This window comes from Camelus dromedarius, chromosome 8 (genome assembly GCF_036321535.1).
Source record: "Camelus dromedarius isolate mCamDro1 chromosome 8, mCamDro1.pat, whole genome shotgun sequence".
NCBI lineage: Eukaryota > Metazoa > Chordata > Mammalia > Artiodactyla > Camelidae > Camelus > Camelus dromedarius.
The window spans coordinates 74962352-74983048 of NC_087443.1; the positions used below are offsets into that span (position 1 = coordinate 74962352).

The 20697-nt window shown below is 49.9% G+C and overlaps 1 protein-coding gene across 13 annotated transcripts in view; it reads left to right on the forward strand.

Moving 5' to 3' along the window:
* TACC2 (transforming acidic coiled-coil containing protein 2) overlaps positions 1–20697 on the forward strand; it is a 196703-nt gene that overhangs the window by 174657 nt on the left and 1349 nt on the right. For 7 of the 13 annotated variants that reach the window (XM_031461897.2, XM_031461899.2, XM_031461902.2 and 4 more), the window contains 8 exons: positions 442–582; positions 1469–1558; positions 7901–8044; positions 8491–8567; positions 11145–11188; positions 16758–16918; positions 17138–17244; positions 17650–17770. In XM_031461897.2, coding sequence (XP_031317757.2) covers positions 442–582; positions 1469–1558; positions 7901–8044; positions 8491–8567; positions 11145–11188; positions 16758–16918; positions 17138–17244; positions 17650–17770 — 885 coding nt within the window. The remainder of the gene's footprint in view (positions 1–441; positions 583–1468; positions 1559–7900; positions 8045–8490; positions 8568–11144; positions 11189–16757; positions 16919–17137; positions 17245–17649; positions 17771–20697) is intronic. The other 6 variants (XM_031461904.2, XM_031461905.2, XM_031461912.2 and 3 more) reach the window with 2 other exon arrangements.

A 20697-nucleotide genomic window follows, 5' to 3' on the forward strand; every position in this document is an offset into this window, starting at 1 on the left:
GCGTTTGAAATCATCTTTCTAGTTCTTTAAAAAATGACCTTTACCAAAACCGTACACTGGAAGGTGTTTTCTTGATGAGTTATGTTATGTTTGGAAACCCCATCACCTAACTTGTCTCCCTCCCACTGAGATTTTCAAGTCAATAGGTAAAGGGTAACTTTCCTCCCAGCCACTGGTTATGGAGTGAGGGTGGGGTGCGGGTGGGGAGGGCACCCAAGGCTGTGCTTCTGGGGAGGGGGTCGGGCCTGCCCATCCCAAGATGCCCATTGTCAGCACATGGGAGTTAGTCCAGATGAAAAGGAAAGTGTTGGCACCTGACAGATACTCTCTTTAGCCTTAAGGCAGAAGTGTCCAGCACACAGCTGTGTGGTCCTTGCTTGGAACCGATGTCACTCTGCTCTCCTCTATTTCTCTTCTGTGTCCTCCTCCGCCGGCCTTCAGACAGCTCCTGAGGGCTCCTTGGCCTCGGCTGACGCCCTCCTCAGCAGGCTGGCTCATCCAGCCTCTCTCTGTGGTGCGCTTGACTATCTGGAACCCGACTTAGCAGAAAAGAACCCCCCAGTATTTGCCCAGAAACTTCAGGTTTGTAGCCCACGTGTGACCTTTTGGGAGTCTGTCAAAACCTCAGTAGAGAATGAACCTCTGAACTCCAAATGCAATGAGGCAGGATTTAATGAAGGGCTGCCGAGAATGTTCCAAATGGAACAGCTTCCCCTCCAAGACCGATGGATGTGGTGTTCTTTGCCCAAGACTCCAAAATGATATAAATTGTGTCGTTATCTATGAAACAAACCATTTGTATTTCCATTTGGAAATTGGGCCCACACACTCATTTTTCAGAAGTTTTGATAGCCCCCAAAAGCCGTTTCTGTGATTTATTCATGAAACCAAGGGTATTAGATCACCATCGAGCCAAGCTGTTAATATATACGAGACTATCTCAGACTCCCATGGAGATAACATCTGGATGCAGGTCTTGCTTCTGGAACCAAAACAATTATCAGTATACTCTGTGCTTTAAATTTGACAGCTTAATTTGACATCCTCTAGACTGGGACGTTCAGAGCAAACCTAGAGCGATTGTTAATAATCATTTGAGAAACGCAAATCCACTCGTGGAAAGTGTTGGCCAACTTTACGTTAAATGAACGAAGGGAGAGAAATCCGAGGAAAGAGTACACTAAAACTTTTGATCCAATTTTAAAAATCATTTCATATTTGACTGTGTAATACTTCCCGACAGACATTCCAAAGTGTGATTAAAAAAAAAACAAAAAGGAAATTAAACACTTACTTCATGCTCTGCTGAGGTGTTCATTGTGAAAAAAAAAAGCCAGAGCGTGTGTTTTCCCAAGTACCTGTCATGACACATTCACGTGGCACATTCGTTTCTTGGGTGTGGAGAACATTTCCGTCCTGTCTCGATGCATTTCCCCTGCGGTTTGCTCATTCGCCACCCCTCCGGCAGGAGGAGCTAGAGTTTGCCATCATGCGGATAGAAGCCCTGAAGCTGGCCAGGCAGATTACCCTGGCTTCCCGTAGCCGCCAGGACACCAAGGTACCGGTTTGCCGCTGCCGTGTGCTGCCTCTTGAGAATGTTGTGTGGTCCAGAAGCTTCCTTGCTAACCATGGCCAAGCAGGTGTCTGACAAAGTCTGGTTTTTCAAAAAGCTGAACGCATAACTAGGGCATCATTATGCACTGAGCACGTGTCTAAAACCTGTTTCACTCCGTAATGAAGACACCAGCAGGATGGTCAGACTGGTTGAATGGAGGAAAATGACAAGAAACGGATGGGTCAGTGGGGTAAGGAAGCTAGAATAAGATTGCAAAGTTAGGTATAAAGCTGGTTAATACTAGTTAAACAGGACAGATAAGTCATTACCTTTGAGGTTCTTTTTTTACATACAGAAATCATTTGCTTCTCTATGGGTTAAAAATAATTTGCGACCTTGCTGTTTTCTACAAGTTAATGTCTAGTTGCAGTGAGCCTGTACCCTAGTCAGTAGTAAACAGGTGAAAACAAGACCTTCCTGAGATGTGCGATGACCCTTAGGCCAGGGTCAAAAGGATGACAGAGAAGCAGTCCTTTTCTGGAAGAGAAGAGGGTCAGTATTTTAGACTTTGTGGGCATCTGTCTGATCCCTGTAACAGCTACTCAGCTGTGGCCCCGCGGCTCAGACAAAGCAGCAGTGGACAGTAAGTGGATGAGGGGTGTGGCAGGCTCCAATAAAACCCTTTTTGCAGAGAAGGGCAGCAGGCCATTTGGCCCACGCTCCGAAGTTTGCCAGCCCTGCTGTAGAGCAGAGTGTGACCGTAACAGGACTTGCAGAAGTTGTTTTGCCTGGCTTCCCAGTTTGGAGAAATTTTCCTTAACAATTTGAATGAGTTTCTGATGATGCACAACACGGCACGTGGTCCAGGGAGGTTCAGGCCACCCCCAGGGCTGGCAGGTGCGCCTGGCCTCTGAGGAGCTGCCGCATTCCCTCCCCAGCCCCGAGCTGGCAGCCCAGTGACCCAGGACTGGTCCCCAGTGTGCCCTGTGGCCTTGAACCAGTGGATGAGCTTCTCTGAGCCTTGGTTTTTCAATCTGATATAAGGCTAATGGTGGTGACTTTGCAGATGGCTGTGAGGACTGTGGGTGACGTGCCTGGCACGCAGTAGGTGTGGGGTAAATGAAACTGCTGGCGGCTGACCTTCACTTTGCCTCTGATACCTGGTGAGATGCTCCCAGCATCTCTCCTCAGTTGGCAGGTCTAGGTCCCATTTTACAGATGGGGAAGCAGAGCGTTGGAGCCAGCCCAAGGCCTGACTGATTGACTGGCCTTCCGGGAACTATCACTCGAATTTCCAACTGGGAGCCCGTTGTCCGTCTGTCTCAAGTAACAGCTCACTTGGCGGAGGGACCAGTGTTTCCTCCCACCTCTCGTCCTTGGTACAGGATCGAGATTTCATCTACTGCTCCTGCCCCGAGGGCCCCCACATGTGGTTTTCCTGGAGCCAAACGGGGGTCCCCTTCCAGAGACACCTCTCAGTGGAGAAGGTGGTCACCCTGTGAGCGTCCAGGCTGAGAATGGGGCCCAGGGCAGGGACTCAAACGTAAACACAGATTACTGATGTCCCTGCTCTTGTAGCCAACCCATCAACTTGAGTTTAATTTCCATGAAAATGAGATTTTTAGAAAGCAGTAAGCAGTGAGGAATTTTTCCCTTTTAGATTTATTTCTTGATATCCTTGGGTTGTGGCTGAAACACAGAATGAATTGCTTGAAATTTGGCCTCTATAAAATATGGTTTATTCCTACCCAGAAGTTTGGGGCAGAATCGAGCACGTTCTGAGTAGTTCAGATGGAGTATAAAGTGTTGGGGACTCCTGCTTCCCTGCCTCCTTCCTCCGAGAGCGCGTCAGAGCGGGCCAGTAGTCGATGTCCCATCAGTTACAGCCTATTCTCAGACCATGTGTCCTGGTTTTGATTTAGAAAATACTGTCAGGTGAATCTGCTAAGTGTGGTTCAGAGAGGCAGCCCCTGCTCCCTCCTTATGTATTCCGGAGGGGCGTGCTGAAAGAAAGATTCCACGGGGGTGGAAGCTTCATGAAGTGTGAGGAACATTCATCTCTGCCATGGGAACTTGTACGGCTCTTATGAGAAGTATATTATCTAGTGACCTTGGCCCATGGAAGGCAGATGCTGGCCCCTGTAGCCCGCCAGCCCTAGGGTGATCCGTTTACCTGAACCCAATTAGGTTCCTGTGGGTTTCTTGTCTGTGAGATGCTTGATTGCCCCACAGTGCTTTGGAAACCGCTGATGTACAGAAAGAAAACAGCAGCTGTGTATCCAATTCGCTATTTTTTCCTGCCTGTATATTTCAGCTGCAGGTGACGGCCGGTCTTTTTGGCAGCACGATCTTAAACTGCTGCTAACACCAAATGAAATCACTTGGAATGAAAAAAAAAAAAAAAAAAAAAAGAACAACTCATACTGAGGGATGAAAAGCATCATGAAATATGATGGGGGTGATTTCTGGTCTCCCCTTCGAGCAGCTTCGGTTTTATTTCCGTGTCAACTGAGAGCCAGCGGAGGCAACCTTCGGGGACTGCAGTGCGGTTTCCTCCCTCTTTAGCCAGAAGATGTTAGAAATGAGGGAAACCCCGCAGGGCCTGGGGTGTCAGACTCCTTACTGCTTTCCCTCCACATGCTTCTGGCAGAACTGAACGCGGCTGTGTCCTCCTGGGGGTAGATCTGACCAGGTCTCTGGCTGTGTGGTACATAGCTCTGAATTAACCACTAAACCAGGATGGCTGGAACCTAAGCGTCCCGTCTGTCTGGCTTTCCAAGGGCTGCGGGACGCAGGGATTGATTTAATTTGTGTGTATAACAAATCCTGGTTGTGGTGGCTAAAGCCGTTGGCTTTGCTGGGTGAGGGGGACCTTATATAAAGAATGAAGGATGTGTCTGAGTAACTTAGTAACAAGGATCACACAAGTGGCAAGCTTCAGGACCAGAGGAAGTCCGATAAAAGGCTCCCCTGGGAGGGAAAGGGTGTTCATCCTCCGTGTCTGAGTGCTCCAGGTTCCCAGCCTATTAAGGCAGACGCCCAGTTGTTTCAGCATCAGTGGGAGGAGTAGGTCTGGGGCAGCCTGTGTGGTTGGTGGGTAGCCTGACATCAGAGGCTCCTCTTATGTTGTGTCCAGAAACCACCCACTCCCTGACATTTGACCCCAGGATGCCTGAAAGCCACAAGAACAGCCTGAAAAGAGGTGACCAAGGGCTGGCCGGTGGGTTTCAGCTTATTTGCTAGTTTCAGGAGTTTGCGGTCATCGTCTGCAGCCTGTGTTGAGGACTCAGGCCATGTCTTGACCCAGTGGGAAGGAGTTGGTGCTGATGGTGCCTTCTGTGGGAATGGAATAAGGGCGAGCATCAGGGGCCTTCCTCATATTTGCCATCCTGAGCTTGAGACCCTCCCGTTGTCAGATTTGGATGGGGTGGCACCTGGTGGGGCTGCTCTCTGCCTGACCTGGCCCCATGTGGCTCTGACACTCCCCAGGAGCCAAGCCATGTCCACACTCCATGACCTTGGCCCCAGCTTACTGTGGTCTCCTCACCTGATCTCAACTCCTGGACCCCACACCCCTGCACGCCCACTGCTCTCCCACCCGGTTCCTGGGCACAGCCATCCTGCTTGGTTCCCTGACCTGGCTGCTTCCTCTGAGGCTTGGCATCAGGGTTGCCCCAAGGAGGACTGTGAGCCTGGATGAGTGCCAAGACCCCCAGCCCCTGGCTGCAAGGCCAGAAGGACCCTGGGCATGAGGTTGGCAGGCTGACCTGGGTGACAGTGCCCAGGAGACTCCGCAGGGACCAAGATTTGGGAGAGTGGATTGAGAAGTTGGAATTTGGTCCCAAAGGCCCATGCTGTCTGAGTCATGGCCATTTCACATTTTAATTTGTGATTCTGGCGGGTTTTGGCTCCTCTAAGGTAGCAAGTGGGAGATTATAGGAGGGAAACAAAGCTTAACCTAAGTCTGATCTTGAAGTGTCAGCAAGAGACAATCCTATTAATTTCAGTTAAAAACAGTTCTTTGTTGTAAGGGAAAACCCGAGTGTGTACCTTGAATTTCATTAACATGCAGATACTCAGGGTAGTAATTCAAATGGATTCTGAAGTCATCGTGTTTCTTTATTGAAAACACCAGGTGGCCAGGATGACCGGAGCTAGTGAATCACTGTATCTGGGAGTAACCATTTGCATTGACTTAGAAAGTTCATTATTTTGTTTATATTTCATCCCCTTCCTTGTTTTACAAAGGACTTTAGGCAGCTTAAAAGATCACTGGTTCCTGTATTGGTCGTATTTAGTTTCTGCTCAGTATCATAAAGTTAGTGTTAGTTCATTTTCTCTTGCAGTTCAGAGAGCTGGTTTATTTTGGATCAGGATTGAATCTCATTCTGGGAAACCTTTTTGCCAAATCTTAGATCCTCAGTTGTTTCATCATCAGAAGGACCAGGATGAGTTAGATGATATCTAATGTTCTTTCCATTTTGTAATTTTATTCTAATTTTTTTTCAAAGAACACATTATTTTACTTAAGTGATAGGAACAGTTTTTTTTTTTTAAATCCTCTTCAGAATTTTGTGACATTGAACTTTCTCCGTGAAAATAAATACTGAGTCTTGGTGTCTAGGTATAATTTTCTGTTATTTCCTGAGAAGTTTCCCATTTGGCAGATAGAACCTTGAGAACATTTCAGACAGCAGAGATCAGTCCTACAAGGGAGAGGCCCTGCCCAGTGGTCTGGTGGCCCTCTTTCTTCTGAGAGGTCCACCCGCCTGCCTCTGCGGGCTGTTTATCTGTGTTCTGCTCAAATGTCCTGTAAAGGAGGCTTCTTTAGGACCTGAGGCTGAAAGATCAAGGGATCACATTTGACAGGTGGGCGTGTCCCCAGGTTCTGGTCTGTTCCCCTCTGACCAACAGTAGTTATTCCGGCCCCACTTGAGAGAGAACCCAGGTACCTAAGGCCAGGCAGGGGCAGTGAAACCCACACAGCAGATGCTCCCTTCTGGGACAACCTAACCCACTTAGTTCGTCGTGCATGTGTACAACTAACCGGTCCTAACTCGGGAACCTCCAGTCCTATCCATTAAACTTCCACCTGCGTTTTCCAAGCTGTCGCAAGTTCCTTCTTTCTGAGGCTGCGGTGGTGTGAGCGTGCCTGTTCCTGTGACTGAAGGGAGAGGTGCTGCTCAAGTAGCTTCGGGTGCACCCCCTTCCCAGTTACTGCTGGTTCTTCAATCTCATCTGCTTCCATTTACAAGATCCGTTCTTTCCCCGGATCTCTGTCTCTCCCTTTCTTCTACGCTGTGGTGTTCTGTTCATTGCTCCATTTCTTCCTGTAAATTTCCAAGGAAGAAGCAGTTGCCCTCTGCCTGTGAGAACACTGTTACTTCACATCGACTCGGACTCTTAGGAACCAGGCTGGAGGTTTGCCTTGGCAACCATGACGGGCCGGGAGGTTAATGAATAGGACTGGGAGCGTGATTGGTTTGGTGTTTCTTCTGCAGTAGAACTAGATGGACAACCCCGCTGCGCTGGTTCATGATGCGATGCTCCTAACGCTGCATTTCAAGTGTGTTGGAACTGTCTGAGCGTTTTGTGCGAAGGGGGGCAGAGTAAGACAGCCCTCTCCTCCCTCCCAGGGGGCTGGTGACCGACCAATGTCAGTTGTGCGGGGCAGGGAATCACACTGTTTGTCAAGGGTCTTAGCAACAAACCAGCAAGCGTGGATACTGTCAGTGATCCGGTTTTCAGTTTTCCCATTGACACCATAACTCCAACGTAACTCTTACCTTTTGGCATCCGGAAACCAGCTTGTTGAAGGTGACGTTGGTTGACAACCACGGTAGGCTTTAAGCTCTGTATGAATCATATCCTTTCAAATGGAGCCCCCTAAATTAAATGTGGACAGTCTCACAGAAACGATCAGATCTGTGGTTATTCAAAACCAGGCAGCTGTAGAGTAGAATTCAACATTGTTCACCGCCAGGCTTTTCTTTTGGAAGTGGAGCCTGCTGGAAGATGACCTCGGCTCTCAGGCGCTGTGCCTAACTGCCTCTGCGGCTGATAAATGGCCGTGATAAACGGGCCCCAGACATGCTGGACTCCAAGGGCTGGGAGTTGGGGAGGCCTCTGCCATTAGCCCCTTTGTCAGCCTGTGCAGGTGCAAAGTGATAGATTTCCATAGATTGTACCCGGCATTTCCCCATTCATTAGTCGTAGCATTTTCTCATACTTTTGATGTTCTTTGTTTCAAAACCATACAACTGACCCATTCGTAAGAGATGAATGCAATACTTTTTGTCATATGATTGATGTTAACTTTTTTAAAAATTAAAAACCGTTTCACAGAGAGAAGCTGCTCACCCAACAGATGTCTCCATCTCCAAAACAGCCTTGTACTCCCGCATCGGGACCGCCGAGGTGGAGAAGCCCGCAGGCCTTCTGTTCCAGCAGCCTGACCTGGACTCCGCGCTCCAGATCACCAGGGCAGAGGTAGTGTGTGGCTCGGAGAAGGCAAGGCCAGCTCTGGGTGCCCTGGGAGAAGCTCCAGGTTCTGCCACTTGCAAATAAATACGTGTACCCACGGCCCACAAAGCCAGCATCTTTGAACACAGACTTTCTCCTCTGATCCCTGCAGGCAAAGACGGGTGGCAGACTGTGGGTTTTTCTCTTCTTGGACACTATTGTTTAATGAGCCTTTATGGTCTTGTTTGATTTATAACAAAAAACCACCCTCCTTTTTGTCGCTGTCTGTGGGCACTGTGAAGTCTGATGTTTGACTTATTTCTGTCTCAGGCTCGGGGAAGTTCTCTAAATACAATTATTGTTTGGTGTAGCAAGTTTTAATTCTGTATTTATTCAGTGTCTCCTTGTCTTGGTCTGTGAATTGCTTAGGTCTGAGTTCACTGGAGCTAACTCCTTCTTCTCCCTGATACTAGATCTTAACGAAGGAGAGAGAGGTCTCAGAGTGGAAAGAGAAGTATGAAGAAAGCAGGCGGGAAGTGATGGAAATGAGGTCAGTTGTGAGCGTGGGCTCCCTGGTACCTGGGAGATGCCTACCTGTGGCACGATGACACCTGGAGCTGGGGTGGCCCATGAACGGTGTCCACTCTAGAAGTCATCCTTTATTCCACAAGAGTTACATGTTCATAAAAGTATTCTTTGTGTGTTGTCGTTATTAAAATATCCTGTGAATGGGTAAATAGTGCCATCATATGTACAATGAAACCCAAACCTTCCCACTCAGCCTCTGCTCCCACACGCCTCAGGTAACTGCTATGCACCGTTTCTGTCTCCTCCCAAGAATTTTCCATTTCTGATCGCAAAAGCAGAGCCTGGAAACGTACGTTCTCCTACATTCTCTTTTAATTTAGCATAAGTTGGACAGACTGGTAGCCATCTTGACCTTATTTTCAACAGGTGCTTGCCAGTCCTTGTAAGATTCTGACATAAAAATGTCACCAGTCTCAATGGATAAACTTTTAGGTTGTCTCCCAAATTTCACAAATGAATGATGGATTTTCATTTGCTGCATATTGTAATAGAAACATGACGGCTCCCACACGTTCACTGCCCGCCATGTGCCAAGCGCTGTGCTTTTGGCTAGAGACACACGGCCTGTTTCACCCCATAGCCCTCAAGAGAGGATGGTCAGCCCTGCTTGACCGTGGAAGGCTCAGAGAGGTTCGGTGACTTGTCAGAGGCCTGGAGCTTCTAGTTACAAGAACAGGAATTTGAATCCTTCCACCTTTCTGACTGCATAACCCAAACTTCCCACCTTACTCAGCGGCCTGCCTCTCCCCCTCTCACTTTTAATGTGCCTTTTCCCCTTTATTTTTTCTCTCAATTTATCATCTTCTTAGAAACTAAGAAACCATCTCTGAGACTAGAACTTACCCCTGGAGTGAGACTTTAAAAGCTATCTTGCAAGTGGCGTTTTTAAAGCAGCTTTGGCTCAAACCTCTGCTCTGACTGTCCTGGGTTAGTCCTGTCCAGGTTCTGGATGCTTCCAGGTCTGAGAACTGCAGGGCGGGTGGGAATGGGGTGGGGGTCATAGTTCATTTCCATACACCTGTCTTTCTGCAGCTCACACAAGAAAAGAAGTGGATTTGAGTACAATCATTTTAACAAGACAGAAAGTCTGGCACTGTGCTAAAAATACTCAGTAGGCTTCATTTTTTTAAGTCTCAAAGTTTGGGAGTAAGAGAATGGGATGCATTCTAAAAAAATTGGTCGAAGAATTAGTACATTTATAGTGCACTTCACTGCAGTAGCAGTTGCTAGTTAATTATCAAAATTATGTTCCTGGCTACCATTTTAAGTAACAAACAAATCATTTAAATAATCCTATTCCCTGTTTTCTAGGTCAAATAATATCTTCCCCAAAATTCTCCAGCTAGTTCCTTCTTTCCGCTGATGCTTTTTGTGACCACTTCCAGGGTTAATCTTAATGTTGTTTCACATTCAAACTGAGTCCCTGTCATTGTGTTATTTTAAAATCTCTTTCTTTTATCTTTGTTTGTTTGTTTGGTCGGGGAGTGGGAGAGGGAACTGGGTGGCTTTAGTTTTTTACCAGCACTGAAGTTGAAAGCAGGACATACAGGGAGTCTGGAAGTTCTGTCTCTGGCTTCTTTTGTACCACTGGGGGCTCCAGGGAGTGCGGGTTGCTAACTGGGACCGTGGGATTTCAGGTGTCACCACCTGGCACAGCTACACTAGTTTTTGGTGGCCCAGATGTCAGCCCTGTCAGTCTCTGGAGCCAGACCAAGTGGAAGTCAGGCACTGCTTCTGAGCCTGTTACATAACTCTATGCCTAGCTTTTCTCATCTGTAAAATGGAGGTACATCACCGCGCCTCGAGGCCGTGGAGCATCAGTCTCCAGAGTTCGATGCCTGGGTTTGAATCCCAGCTCTGCCACCTTGTAGCCCTGGGATCCTGGAAAGATACAAGTGACTGAGAAGTGGCTCCTTGGCCTTGAGGAACTTCCATTCAAGTACTATGATACATGTTTTGGAATAAGATTTAGACAAAGTGTTATGCAGCTCCAAGGATAAATCAGGGAAGGCTTCCTGGAGGAGCTAGCGTTTGAATTGGACCTTGAGAAACAGATAGGCTGTGACAAGTGGAAATAGAGAGGGGAATTGAACAACATGGTCAAGGCCATAGAGGTGAGAAAGCTCAGAGCAGACAAGAAATCATTTGTTCTCATTGAACCACTGTGTTCACAAGATGGCCTGGAAGAAGGTAAGATTAATGAGGAAAATCAGACACAGGTAGCAGAAGGCTTCATTTGATCGTCAGACTGGGGGTTTGGCCTTATTTTTTTTTTTTCTCATTGGGCAGTGGGGAGAGGTAGAAGGTTTTGTGCAAGGGAGTGATGTGTTCAGAGTCTTGTGGCAGGAAAATGAACCTATTTGGGTGTGCAAGGAGAGGGCTGAGATTGGAGGTGACTCTAGAAGTGTGAGCCACCTGTGACACATACCACTTGTCCTCTTGGACAACGGTCAGGTTGGTGACCAGCACGTGGGCCCCTGCATGAAATTAAAAACCATTCTGTTGTCATAGTTCCAACCTGTCTTCACTTCTCTTGCAGGAAAATAGTGGCCGAGTATGAGAAGACCATCGCTCAGATGATAGGTGAGTGGCCCCACTGGCGGGGCTGAGGTTTCCAGATTCGGGGAGGGCTTTGACGGTAGCAGCTCAGAGTGTGTTCCTCTCAAGCTCCTCTTGGATCATGAAGCCTTTCAGGGAGGGACCAGAGCATCCCAGAACATGACTTTGGCTCAGGGCAATGAGTCTGGGGACCTCCTGGAAACACCTGCTAGGAGGTCCGTTAGCATGAATTATTCATGCCTATGGGAAGCCATGGCCATCACCTTGATGGCCACCATTTGACCCAGCCAGGATTGCCCACCTCCGGGGGAAAGAGATTTGGGTTGATTCGTAGGATATTTGGGGGCTTTTTTGCTCATGGGAGAGAGTAAGGATCGAATCTCTAAAGCCTAGTTTAGTTTAGACACAAGTGAAAAAATACCCCTTCAGCCCTCCCTTACGCAGGGTCTAGGGACAAGGATCATAGAACATGTGACAGTCCAGCTGCCCGCCCCCTGTTAACCGATCACAACACTCTTTCTCGCTGAGGTTGGACACTGCCTCACAACCCATCTTCATACAGCATCCCGGCAGCCAGTACTTCAGGTTACTCTGGCCTACAATAAAAGAAGGCCTCAAGTTACAAGTGATACACGCTTGGGTCTTTAAAAAAAATAAAAATAATGAGAAAAGACCTCACGGAAGTTCCAAGCGCAAGTGTTTTCACTAATGATCACTATTCAAAAATAACGTTACGACTCTGGGTAGGGGCTGTGTGTGAAATTTTTATCTGTCTATACATGCATTTGCTTACGTCCATGATACCAGGTTTTTTAAAAAAATCTTTTATTCTTAAGGACACGTGGAGTAAAAACCCAGCTCACTGTGGACTGCAGTTTCTATGTCCAAGCCTGATGCTATGTTAGCAGTTCTCGTCATCGGAAGCGTGTGGCTATGAGTCTCACCACATCTCTAGCTTTTGTCCCAAGATAAATATGACAACATCCTTGGGGACAGTGGAGATGCTGACAGTTCAGTGCTTTCCATTCAAAAAAGCTTTCATTTTGGTTTATGATAATAAAGGCTGCTTCTCCCAGATTCAGGGGAAGCCGGTCGGGTGTTTCTGAGGAAAAGCCTCGCGGTGTGTTCTTTCTATCAGATGAAGACTCTTTGTTCCATTGGTGTAAGAGTTTATGCGTACATATGGGTGAGATGAAAAACAAAACTCTTGGAACTGAAACTGCTGGTGAAAGTCATCAGGATGAAGGATTCATATCCTCCAATACAGATAGTTTGACAGGCTGAGCGCAACCTTTCAACCTCCTGCAGTCTTGGGACGTGAAAGCGTCACTCAGACCCATGTGGCTCGTTTGGAAACATCCTTCTGTGTCTCAGAGTCATGCATTTTTATCTTTACTCTTGGTGGTGACGTTTAGACCAGTGTTGAAAAGGATGTGCGCCTTTGCCCCCAACAGCAGGCTGCCCAGAACCTCCGTATTTCATTGCTCAGCTGGCAGTTTTGACAGAAGCAGACGTTCCCTCTTGAAAATAGAATCAGACTCTCTAGCTGACCTAAGTGGCCTGTCCTCCTGGTGACAGAAAGATCATTCGACTCCGATGCAGGAGACAGGAGTTAGAATAATATTTTCAGTTCTAGACAATCTGAGGGGTACGTGGAACCCTGACCCCAGGGATTATGGCCACATCCCCCCCTTTCCCTGCCCCCCCCACTAAGAGACCTGGCACGTTTGGCCTGAGGGTCCCTCTTTTCAGGAACTGTGAAATCACCCCCTTTGAGCAGTTTCCTGTTTGGGGGTGTTTGGGCACTCTCCGGGTGGCTCTGAGACACCCCAGCATCTCTGGCAGGAAGCAGCACTGTCACTCGAAGTGGTGCCCAACTGTGGGTCTGTTCTTTGCCCCCCTCCCCATGACTCACTGTCTTCTTCGTCACCCGCTTTGCCAGAGCTGTCTCATTCAAGAGGTGGCATGTCTGTGGGTGTCATCCATCAATCACTATTGCAAGTCACCGGTTAGGGCCACCATCGATTTCACGGTCCTTGTGTCTGGGGCTCCCTGGAGCTGTGGGTGGGATTCCTTCTTTCTGGACAAGAAACACACCCATGTGTCTCATCTGGACTCCGCATTTTCCTTCTCATTTCCACTCACCTACCCAGCATTCCTCATGGAAGGGGAAACTCAGACCCAGAGAGCATGGCAGTTCAGGGTCCAGAGTGAGTGTAATCGCATTTTAAAGTGAAAACCAGTTTCCACCCCACCTCCCCCATCCCTCCTGGCTCCAGCCTGGCTCTCTTGACTTCCGCGTACCCCTCACAGATGCTCCGTGTCCCTGCGACATCTGTCCTGCATCCTTGTGCATTCCCGTCGCATGTTACAGAAGAGCATATGTTTCCTTCAGTTCAAATATCAGCTATTTAGAATTCAGAACAAAAAGGGATTTCTGTGCTTTCTGCATTCCAGGTTGCTGCGATTGATTTTTTTTTTTTTTCTGCTTTCCTAACAACTGCCCTGATTATCTGTTTTGCTTCCATTTTCTGTTGCTTCTTGCCCTTTGCTTGCAAAACAAACAGGCAAGCCTGGTAAGTAAATGCTTTTTTCACCTAATTTGACACCCGCCCATCGCAACCCTTATTTGTTTATTTGTTCTTCTATTTCTGTTACTTTTGCTTTTGTGTGTTGGCTGCGTTCCCCACATGGTTCAATAAGTGTTTTGCCTGAAAAAGCCAGAAAATCTCCAGGGGCGTTGTTTTATTGTTGGCATCTCGAGTGTCTTGGGTTTGGGGCTGATTTCCTCGGTTTGGAGAACCTACCAGCATTTGTAATTTACAAAAAGATGTGTGAAGCATTCTCACCGCCTAAGTCTCCCGGGGTCTGGGAGATTCTGTTTTTACAAGGGTTATGGGGGGAGGAAAGGAAGCCTGAGGCAGCCTGAGTCTCAGATCCAGGAAATCAGATGGACTCCGTTTGATAAATGGCCCCTTTCCCGAGCCAAGTGAAATGTATACATGGCCCCAAACCAGCCCAGAACGCGCATTGTACAGCTTGCTGAGAACTAAGGAAGCGGCTAAAATTCAAAGAGTGAAAACAAGCATTTGGTTACTGGTGAAACTTTGAAACGCCCTTTCTTTTAGGAGTCTAGATGTAGGAAGCAGATTGCTGGTGGTTCTGTTCTTGCTATGTGTTAAAAAGCTCCCCCTTCGTGGGTCACTGTGACTTGACATCATACCAGTTCAGGGAAGGCAGTGGTGCTGCTGATAATGGGTCCCTGATACTGGGTTCTTACTCTGTGTGAAGGGCTTTATATTTAATCTTCCCCAAAATGCCATGATGCCCTATTTCAGGTGAGGAGGCTGACACTCACAGAGCCTCAAAGCTCTGCCCAAGGTCACACAGCTGGGAAGTACCCAACCCAGGACTGGAACCTGGGCTGTCAGACTCTGGCCCCCGGGTCCTCACCTCCGCTCTGGGTGCGGGAGCTCTGAGAGGCAGGTTTGGAGGACGACGAGCATCTTCTGGGCCTGTGGTCCTCCATGCGTGGTCCCTGGACCAGCTGCCTCAGCGTCACTGGAGAGCTTGTCACAGATGCAGATCCTCAGCCCCGACCCCAGACAGACTGAATCAGACCTCACGGGGTGAGCACAGCCATCTGTGTTTAGACAAGCCCCCCGCCAGTCGGGATCTGCATTCATGTGAGAGAAGCCCTCATTTTGGAAAGAGGCCCTGGGACCGCAAGTGAGGACTTTTGAGCCAGTTCATGTCCGGGCTGGAGATGTTTATGTCAGGCTGTGGCCCCCGTTCTGTGCTCTCCCCTCCACTCAAGAATGTGCCTGACATCGGGATACAGGAGGAGGCCAACCTATCAGGAATCTAGAGGAAAAGAGCCCAAAGCAACATCTTCCCCACTTTTAAGGGAGCTACGTCCTTCCAGGTCCATTTTTAGGAGGCCCACGTGGAGATGGGGTTTTGGGCACAGCCCTGGGTATGGGTGGGCCTGGCTCTGCTGCTTCCTCAGTGCACAAGGGACTTGGCCTGTCCTGGGAAGGGAGATTAGGAATCCGCCTCTGGGCTTTGCCAATTCATTCGTTGCATGGCATGTGAGGTGTCCTGTGAGTCAGGCACGGTCCTGAGCCCGGGATGGAGCAGGGGACAAGAAAGAGACTCAGGGCTCTGCCCTCGTGGAGTGTGTGTTCTCTACACACACATCTGATGTAATGATACGGAGTGGCCACTGCTGGGGAGGGAAATGAAGTACTGGAGAGGAGGCATTTCCCACACAGGCTCAGACAAGGCGCCCCTGAGTGAGGGGGGAGCCGGGGAGGCGTCAGGGCTGCGGGGGCCACTGTGGCCGGAGCAAGGAGGGCAGGGAGTGAGCATGTGGGGCAGGAGTTTGGATTTTATTCAAATGCAGAGGGAGGCCCCAGTGAGGGCAGTGGGAGGGGGTTGGCTCCAAGCAGGATGGGTGACTATTTTGGACTTCTGGATGCTCATCCTTGCTGCTGGGTGCTGGCTTAGGAGCATCGAATGAAGAGAAGAGTCAGCCCGGCTCCTGACAAGTGAGGAGCCCAGGGTGCACCGCAGCCGCTGCTCTCACCACGGCTCTGCCGCCGTTCATAGCTGCCCTCCGTCTTCCAGTGCACGCAGCCCCTCCCAGGTGACCGAGGGGTTGAGGAAGGACAGGAGCTCCGAGCTGGGGTTTCTCTCTCCACACTCTCTGCTGTCAGCAAAGTTCCAGACAGATCAGAACAAGTGGTTCCTTGCCCACCCAGACCAATGATAGGTTAGTGTGCAGAGCGTATGGAGCGCTGTGCGGGCGAGGGGCTTTTCTGTGGAGTGGTCCCAGAAGCCTTTCCCATCAAAATGAGGTGGTTTTCAAGGTACCCAGAGCATATCAGCTTGCAGTGGCCCGGAGAGGGGGGTCAGGGACAGAGCAGTCCCTTTCGCCAGAGTCAGCCACGCTGAACTAGGCCAGAATTTAATTCTTTTGTATGTAACTGAGACACTCAAGATAGCTGCATTTTCCTGGGACTTAAGACATCTGCTGTATCAAAGGAAATGTCCTTTTTTTGTGTGGAGCAGAATTTCAGGGCAACGCTTCTGTGGGCTTTGGGCTCATGGGATGTTCTAAGGATGAAGAAACCTTTTTCCTTTTCAGTGACCATGTCTTTAGCTTGATAGCACTCAGGAAGGCCAGTCCCTCACAACTCAATGTACAGCACCCTTCAGTCTTGCCCAACACAAAATTCAGTAGTGATGTTTTCTTTCTTACCTTACGGATGGGTCTGTGTGCTGTCAACAACCATATAGAACCACCAGTGCCTCCAGTGTAGATGTTTAAGGGGCTGCACTGATCAAGTTGAAGAAGAATGGCTAATTTCCATCCCATCTAGTACTGGGATGCTAAGGCTGTGGGTTTTGTTCCTTTAGAGGCAGAGACTTGGAGGGCGGGGCTCGGGGGAGTGGGTCTGTCCCAACAAGAACCCAAGGTCTGAGATGGCCCACTGGTCAGGCTGGGTTGCATCTGAGGCCTTGGCTGGCCCTTGAGACTGGGTCCGGATCCCATGGGCCCCATCTATTTGTCCCTTGTGTCTCCTGCCAGAGGATGAACAGAGGGAGAAGTCAGTCTCCCACCAAACGGTCCAGCAGCTGGTCCTGGAGAAGGAACAAGCCCTGGCCGACCTGAACTCAGTGGAGAAATCTCTGGCTGATCTCTTCAGGAGATATGAGAAGATGAAGGAGGTCCTGGAGGGCTTCCGCAAGGTGTGTTCGTGTTTGGGGGCAGAGCGGGAGGGACGCATGTGGTGGGGGGAGGTGGAGCAGATTGGGAGAGATTGTGGCACGTTCTGGAAGGCCATCCTCGCAGGCTGGGGGGTCGGACTTGGCTATCCGGGGTTATGCCCACATCCACGAGTTCTTGGGATTCCCAACACTCCTCAGCATTTCTTCTGTGGGCACGACCCCTGTGCTCTGTCATACCAGAATGAAGAGGTGCTGAAGAAGTGTGCACAGGAGTACCTGTCCCGGGTAAAGAAGGAGGAGCAGAGGTACCAGGCGCTGAAGGTGCATGCGGAGGAGAAGCTGGACAGGTAATGTCACCTGGGGCTGGGTCTGCTCCCAAGGGCCCCTCAGCAGCCCCGGCTGAGGCAGGCTGGGAGCTCCTTGGCACCCCTGCATCGGCTTGGGCAGGGCGGGTAATCCATGTGCGTTTTTCAATGTAAGTGTTCACTCTGGCTGAGCATCCGTTGTGATCAGTGAGGGATGCATGTCGTAATTTCCCGGGTACCCGCTTGGAGCATCTCAGCATCATGGGGTGGGGAGGATGGGGGTTGGCGATGGGGGTTCTCATGGCTCCCATGCTCAGGCTCCCATTGGAGGGAGCTGGAGCCAGACAGTTGGTTGCCCTTACCCAGAGCTGGGAGGAGGAAGGCGAGAGGCATCTACGGGAAGTGTGATCCTTTCTGAACCCCATTCCCCCCAACCCGTTCCTGCAGGGCCAACGCCGAGATCGCCCAGGTCCGGGGCAAGGCCCAGCAGGAGCAGGCTGCCTACCAGGCCAGCCTGCGGAAGGAGCAGCTGCGCGTGGATGCTCTGGAAAGGACCCTGGAACAGAAGGTAACAGGCCGAGGCGGCTGCCTCCAGGCGGGTGGTGCTGGCCAGGTGCTCGGACACATAGAGGCTGGGCTTCCCCCCGCCGACAGCAGCTCTGGGCAGCCCGCACATCAGGGCACACCCCGGACAATTTCATGCTTCCCTCGCTCTCCCTCTGAAAGATCCAGGTTAATGCCAGCACTGAGACTGGCCTCCTTTCTGCCTTCCCCGGAATTGCTGCCTGCTTGGGTGTTTATTGCCGTTTTTCATTCCTTTTCAACATTCATTCATCAAACATTTACTCAGTGTGCCAAGCATAGTACTTTTAACTCCTGCCTCCAGCAATCTTACTGGTGAGTGGATGGCGATCTCTTCTCTCCCCCACCGCCCCCCAGGCAGAGACAAGCGGCTGGTGCAGCATGTGGGCAGCATCAGGGTCAGAAGGGCCCCCAGATGTCCTCTTTTGTCCATGGCTCAGGGATCCTTCAGAGGCCCCCCAGCTTATCCCCAGGTTTCCTGATTTCCAATCAAGTGCTTGGACCACCTTACACACCATCCCCCAGTGTGTCCAAAAGAGAAGCCCCTTCCACCCAGGAGTGCTGAGTCTGGTCTGAGTGAGTGTGCACCAGGCAGGCCTCCTCCCTGGCTGTGTTTCCACACATGCAGCCCCATTCTGCTTGGTTTACTGAGTGTTAGGATTCCCCAGGGTGGTCATCAGAGAGCCCAGTGACCGAGGGCATGCATTGGTGTCTTGATGGGCGGGCATTGGTGGGGGTACTTTATATGCAGGTGGCATCAGGAGTCCATTGTGTCTCCTTAATGCCCTTTGCTCCTCTAGAAGCCCCCAACCAGGTCGCAGCACGGGGTTCCCAGGGGGAATCAGGGCCAAGCAGTACTAACCTCTGCAGTGGGTAGGGCCACCTCTCATGTCACTACATGGTGTCAGGGAAGGAGCCCAGGACCCAGGAGACTCAGGTCCCCACCCCTCCCTGCCATCCATCCTGGCCCTTGGCAGCCCTCACACTTCACCTTGGTTTCTAGGTTTGTAATGTTGCAGGACTAAACCGGAAGATCTCAAAGGTTCCCTTTGCTCTGAGAATTACATGCCTCCAGTAGTCAAATGAATTTCCCTGAGGTCCACGTCTGATCACAACTTGGCCTCCACTGGGCACCCTGTCCCACAGTCTGTTCCTGGTTATCCAGAATGCAAACAACTAGAAAACTCATGCTACCAGATCATTATTTTCACTCATTGCCGTTTCCCCTTGGGATGAGAAGGACAAGTGGCCACCAGACAGTTTAATATTAGAATTGTATTTTTAAAAAACAGAAAAGAACGAGAAAGAGAGAGCGCAAAAGGGCAACGCCAGACATGTTCAACCACCTCTGTTTTCCAGGCTCTGATCGTGGTTCTGAGCAGTAACCACGGGGACAGGCGGGATGGTCAGAACCCTCACATGCAAGCGTTTGCTCACTCAACCTATATTTATCGGGCATGCATGCCATTTTAGTGTTGAGTGGGTGTTTGTTTTTCATCTTTGAATGTTGGTAATCCATGGATGGCATATTTGGTGACTCTTGAGAAATGGACTATTCCTTTAAATTAAAGACCTCGTTCCGCAGCCATTTGGGGTAGGAAAGCAGTTGAGTAGCAAATATTCTAGGTGAGAAATGTAGCATTCATTTGAGATGGTTCCTTCCTATTTCCATCAGGATATGATGGTGTTTACATGCCTCACGACATCACTAGAACAACAGAGCTAAAACCGGAGCCAAGATAGATGATTTCAAGGCACCTGGCCTGTTCAGACTATTAGTTGCAAAATGAAGGTGATGCTCGGTTTTCAGGCAAACTAAAAGGCTAGGAAGAAATCGAGTTGGATTGCAGTTTTAGATAACAGAAAAAATACAAATGTATCTGCAAACATAATTTCGTCTTAAACAAAAACTCAGGAGGAATGGGTTAGTCACATGAGTTCTTCCCCACAGAACTTTGATATGCAGGAGACGGTCTCTGTTTGCAAGAGATTCGGAAGCAGGATCTACCAGGGTAGCTCTTAGGTGAAGGTGTTGTGCATTCCGCCCAGTCGGGACTGGATAAAGTGAGCTGGGACTTTTGCCCAGTGAGCTGAGCTCCGTGATGGGGCAGTTTCCTGGGCGGTGGGCTGATGGTGCCAGGATCGAGCTTGGAGAACCTCCAGGAATCCATAGCTCTGAGTCATCAGTCAGTGCACCTTATGTCTATTAAGTAAAATAGCCAGGCCAACCTGAATTTGTGTCCCAGGTTTGCCACATCTGGACCAACCAGTGACTTTAAGTACAAGGCTTAGCCTCTCTGAGCCTCAGTTTTCTTACTGAAAAGTGGGCGGATAATGATGGCTTCTATTAAGGGATGGGGAAGAACTGAGTGAGACCGCACAGCCTGGGCTGGGTTTCGCATGGTGACCAGTACATGGTAAGCGTTCCAGTAAGATGAAAAATCACCATTAGCGGCTTCAGCCGCGGCAGTAGTGGCGGTAATAGTAATTTCAGGGTTAGTGGTTGCTGCTGCACCCCGTGCAGAGCCGCAGCTTCCAACAGGCATTTCAGTGCCTCTGAGAGCTGTGACCTCTAGACGGGAGGCAGGCGGAGGTTGGGTTCCAGGAGGGGCTCTCTCCCGGCATGTCTGGTGGCAGGGCTACAGCAAGGACCGAACTTCTCCTCCACTAGGGAGGCCCGACTCTTCCCAAGTGCTGGCTCCTGGATGAGTGGCACCTGGAGCCCCGCCCGCAAGCAGGGCTCTTGGCTCCAGGCTGGCATGTGTCCAGGGAGGCTCCAGGGTTTCCTGGGAAGTGCAGCCTCTGAGAACGGCTTGTGGTGAAGACTCACCTTCCACGGGGACCTTGAGGAGCAGCTGGCTGCAGAGCGCTCCCGGGATCCCGGAAAGCCCCAGCCCTCTTGGAGAGGGCCCT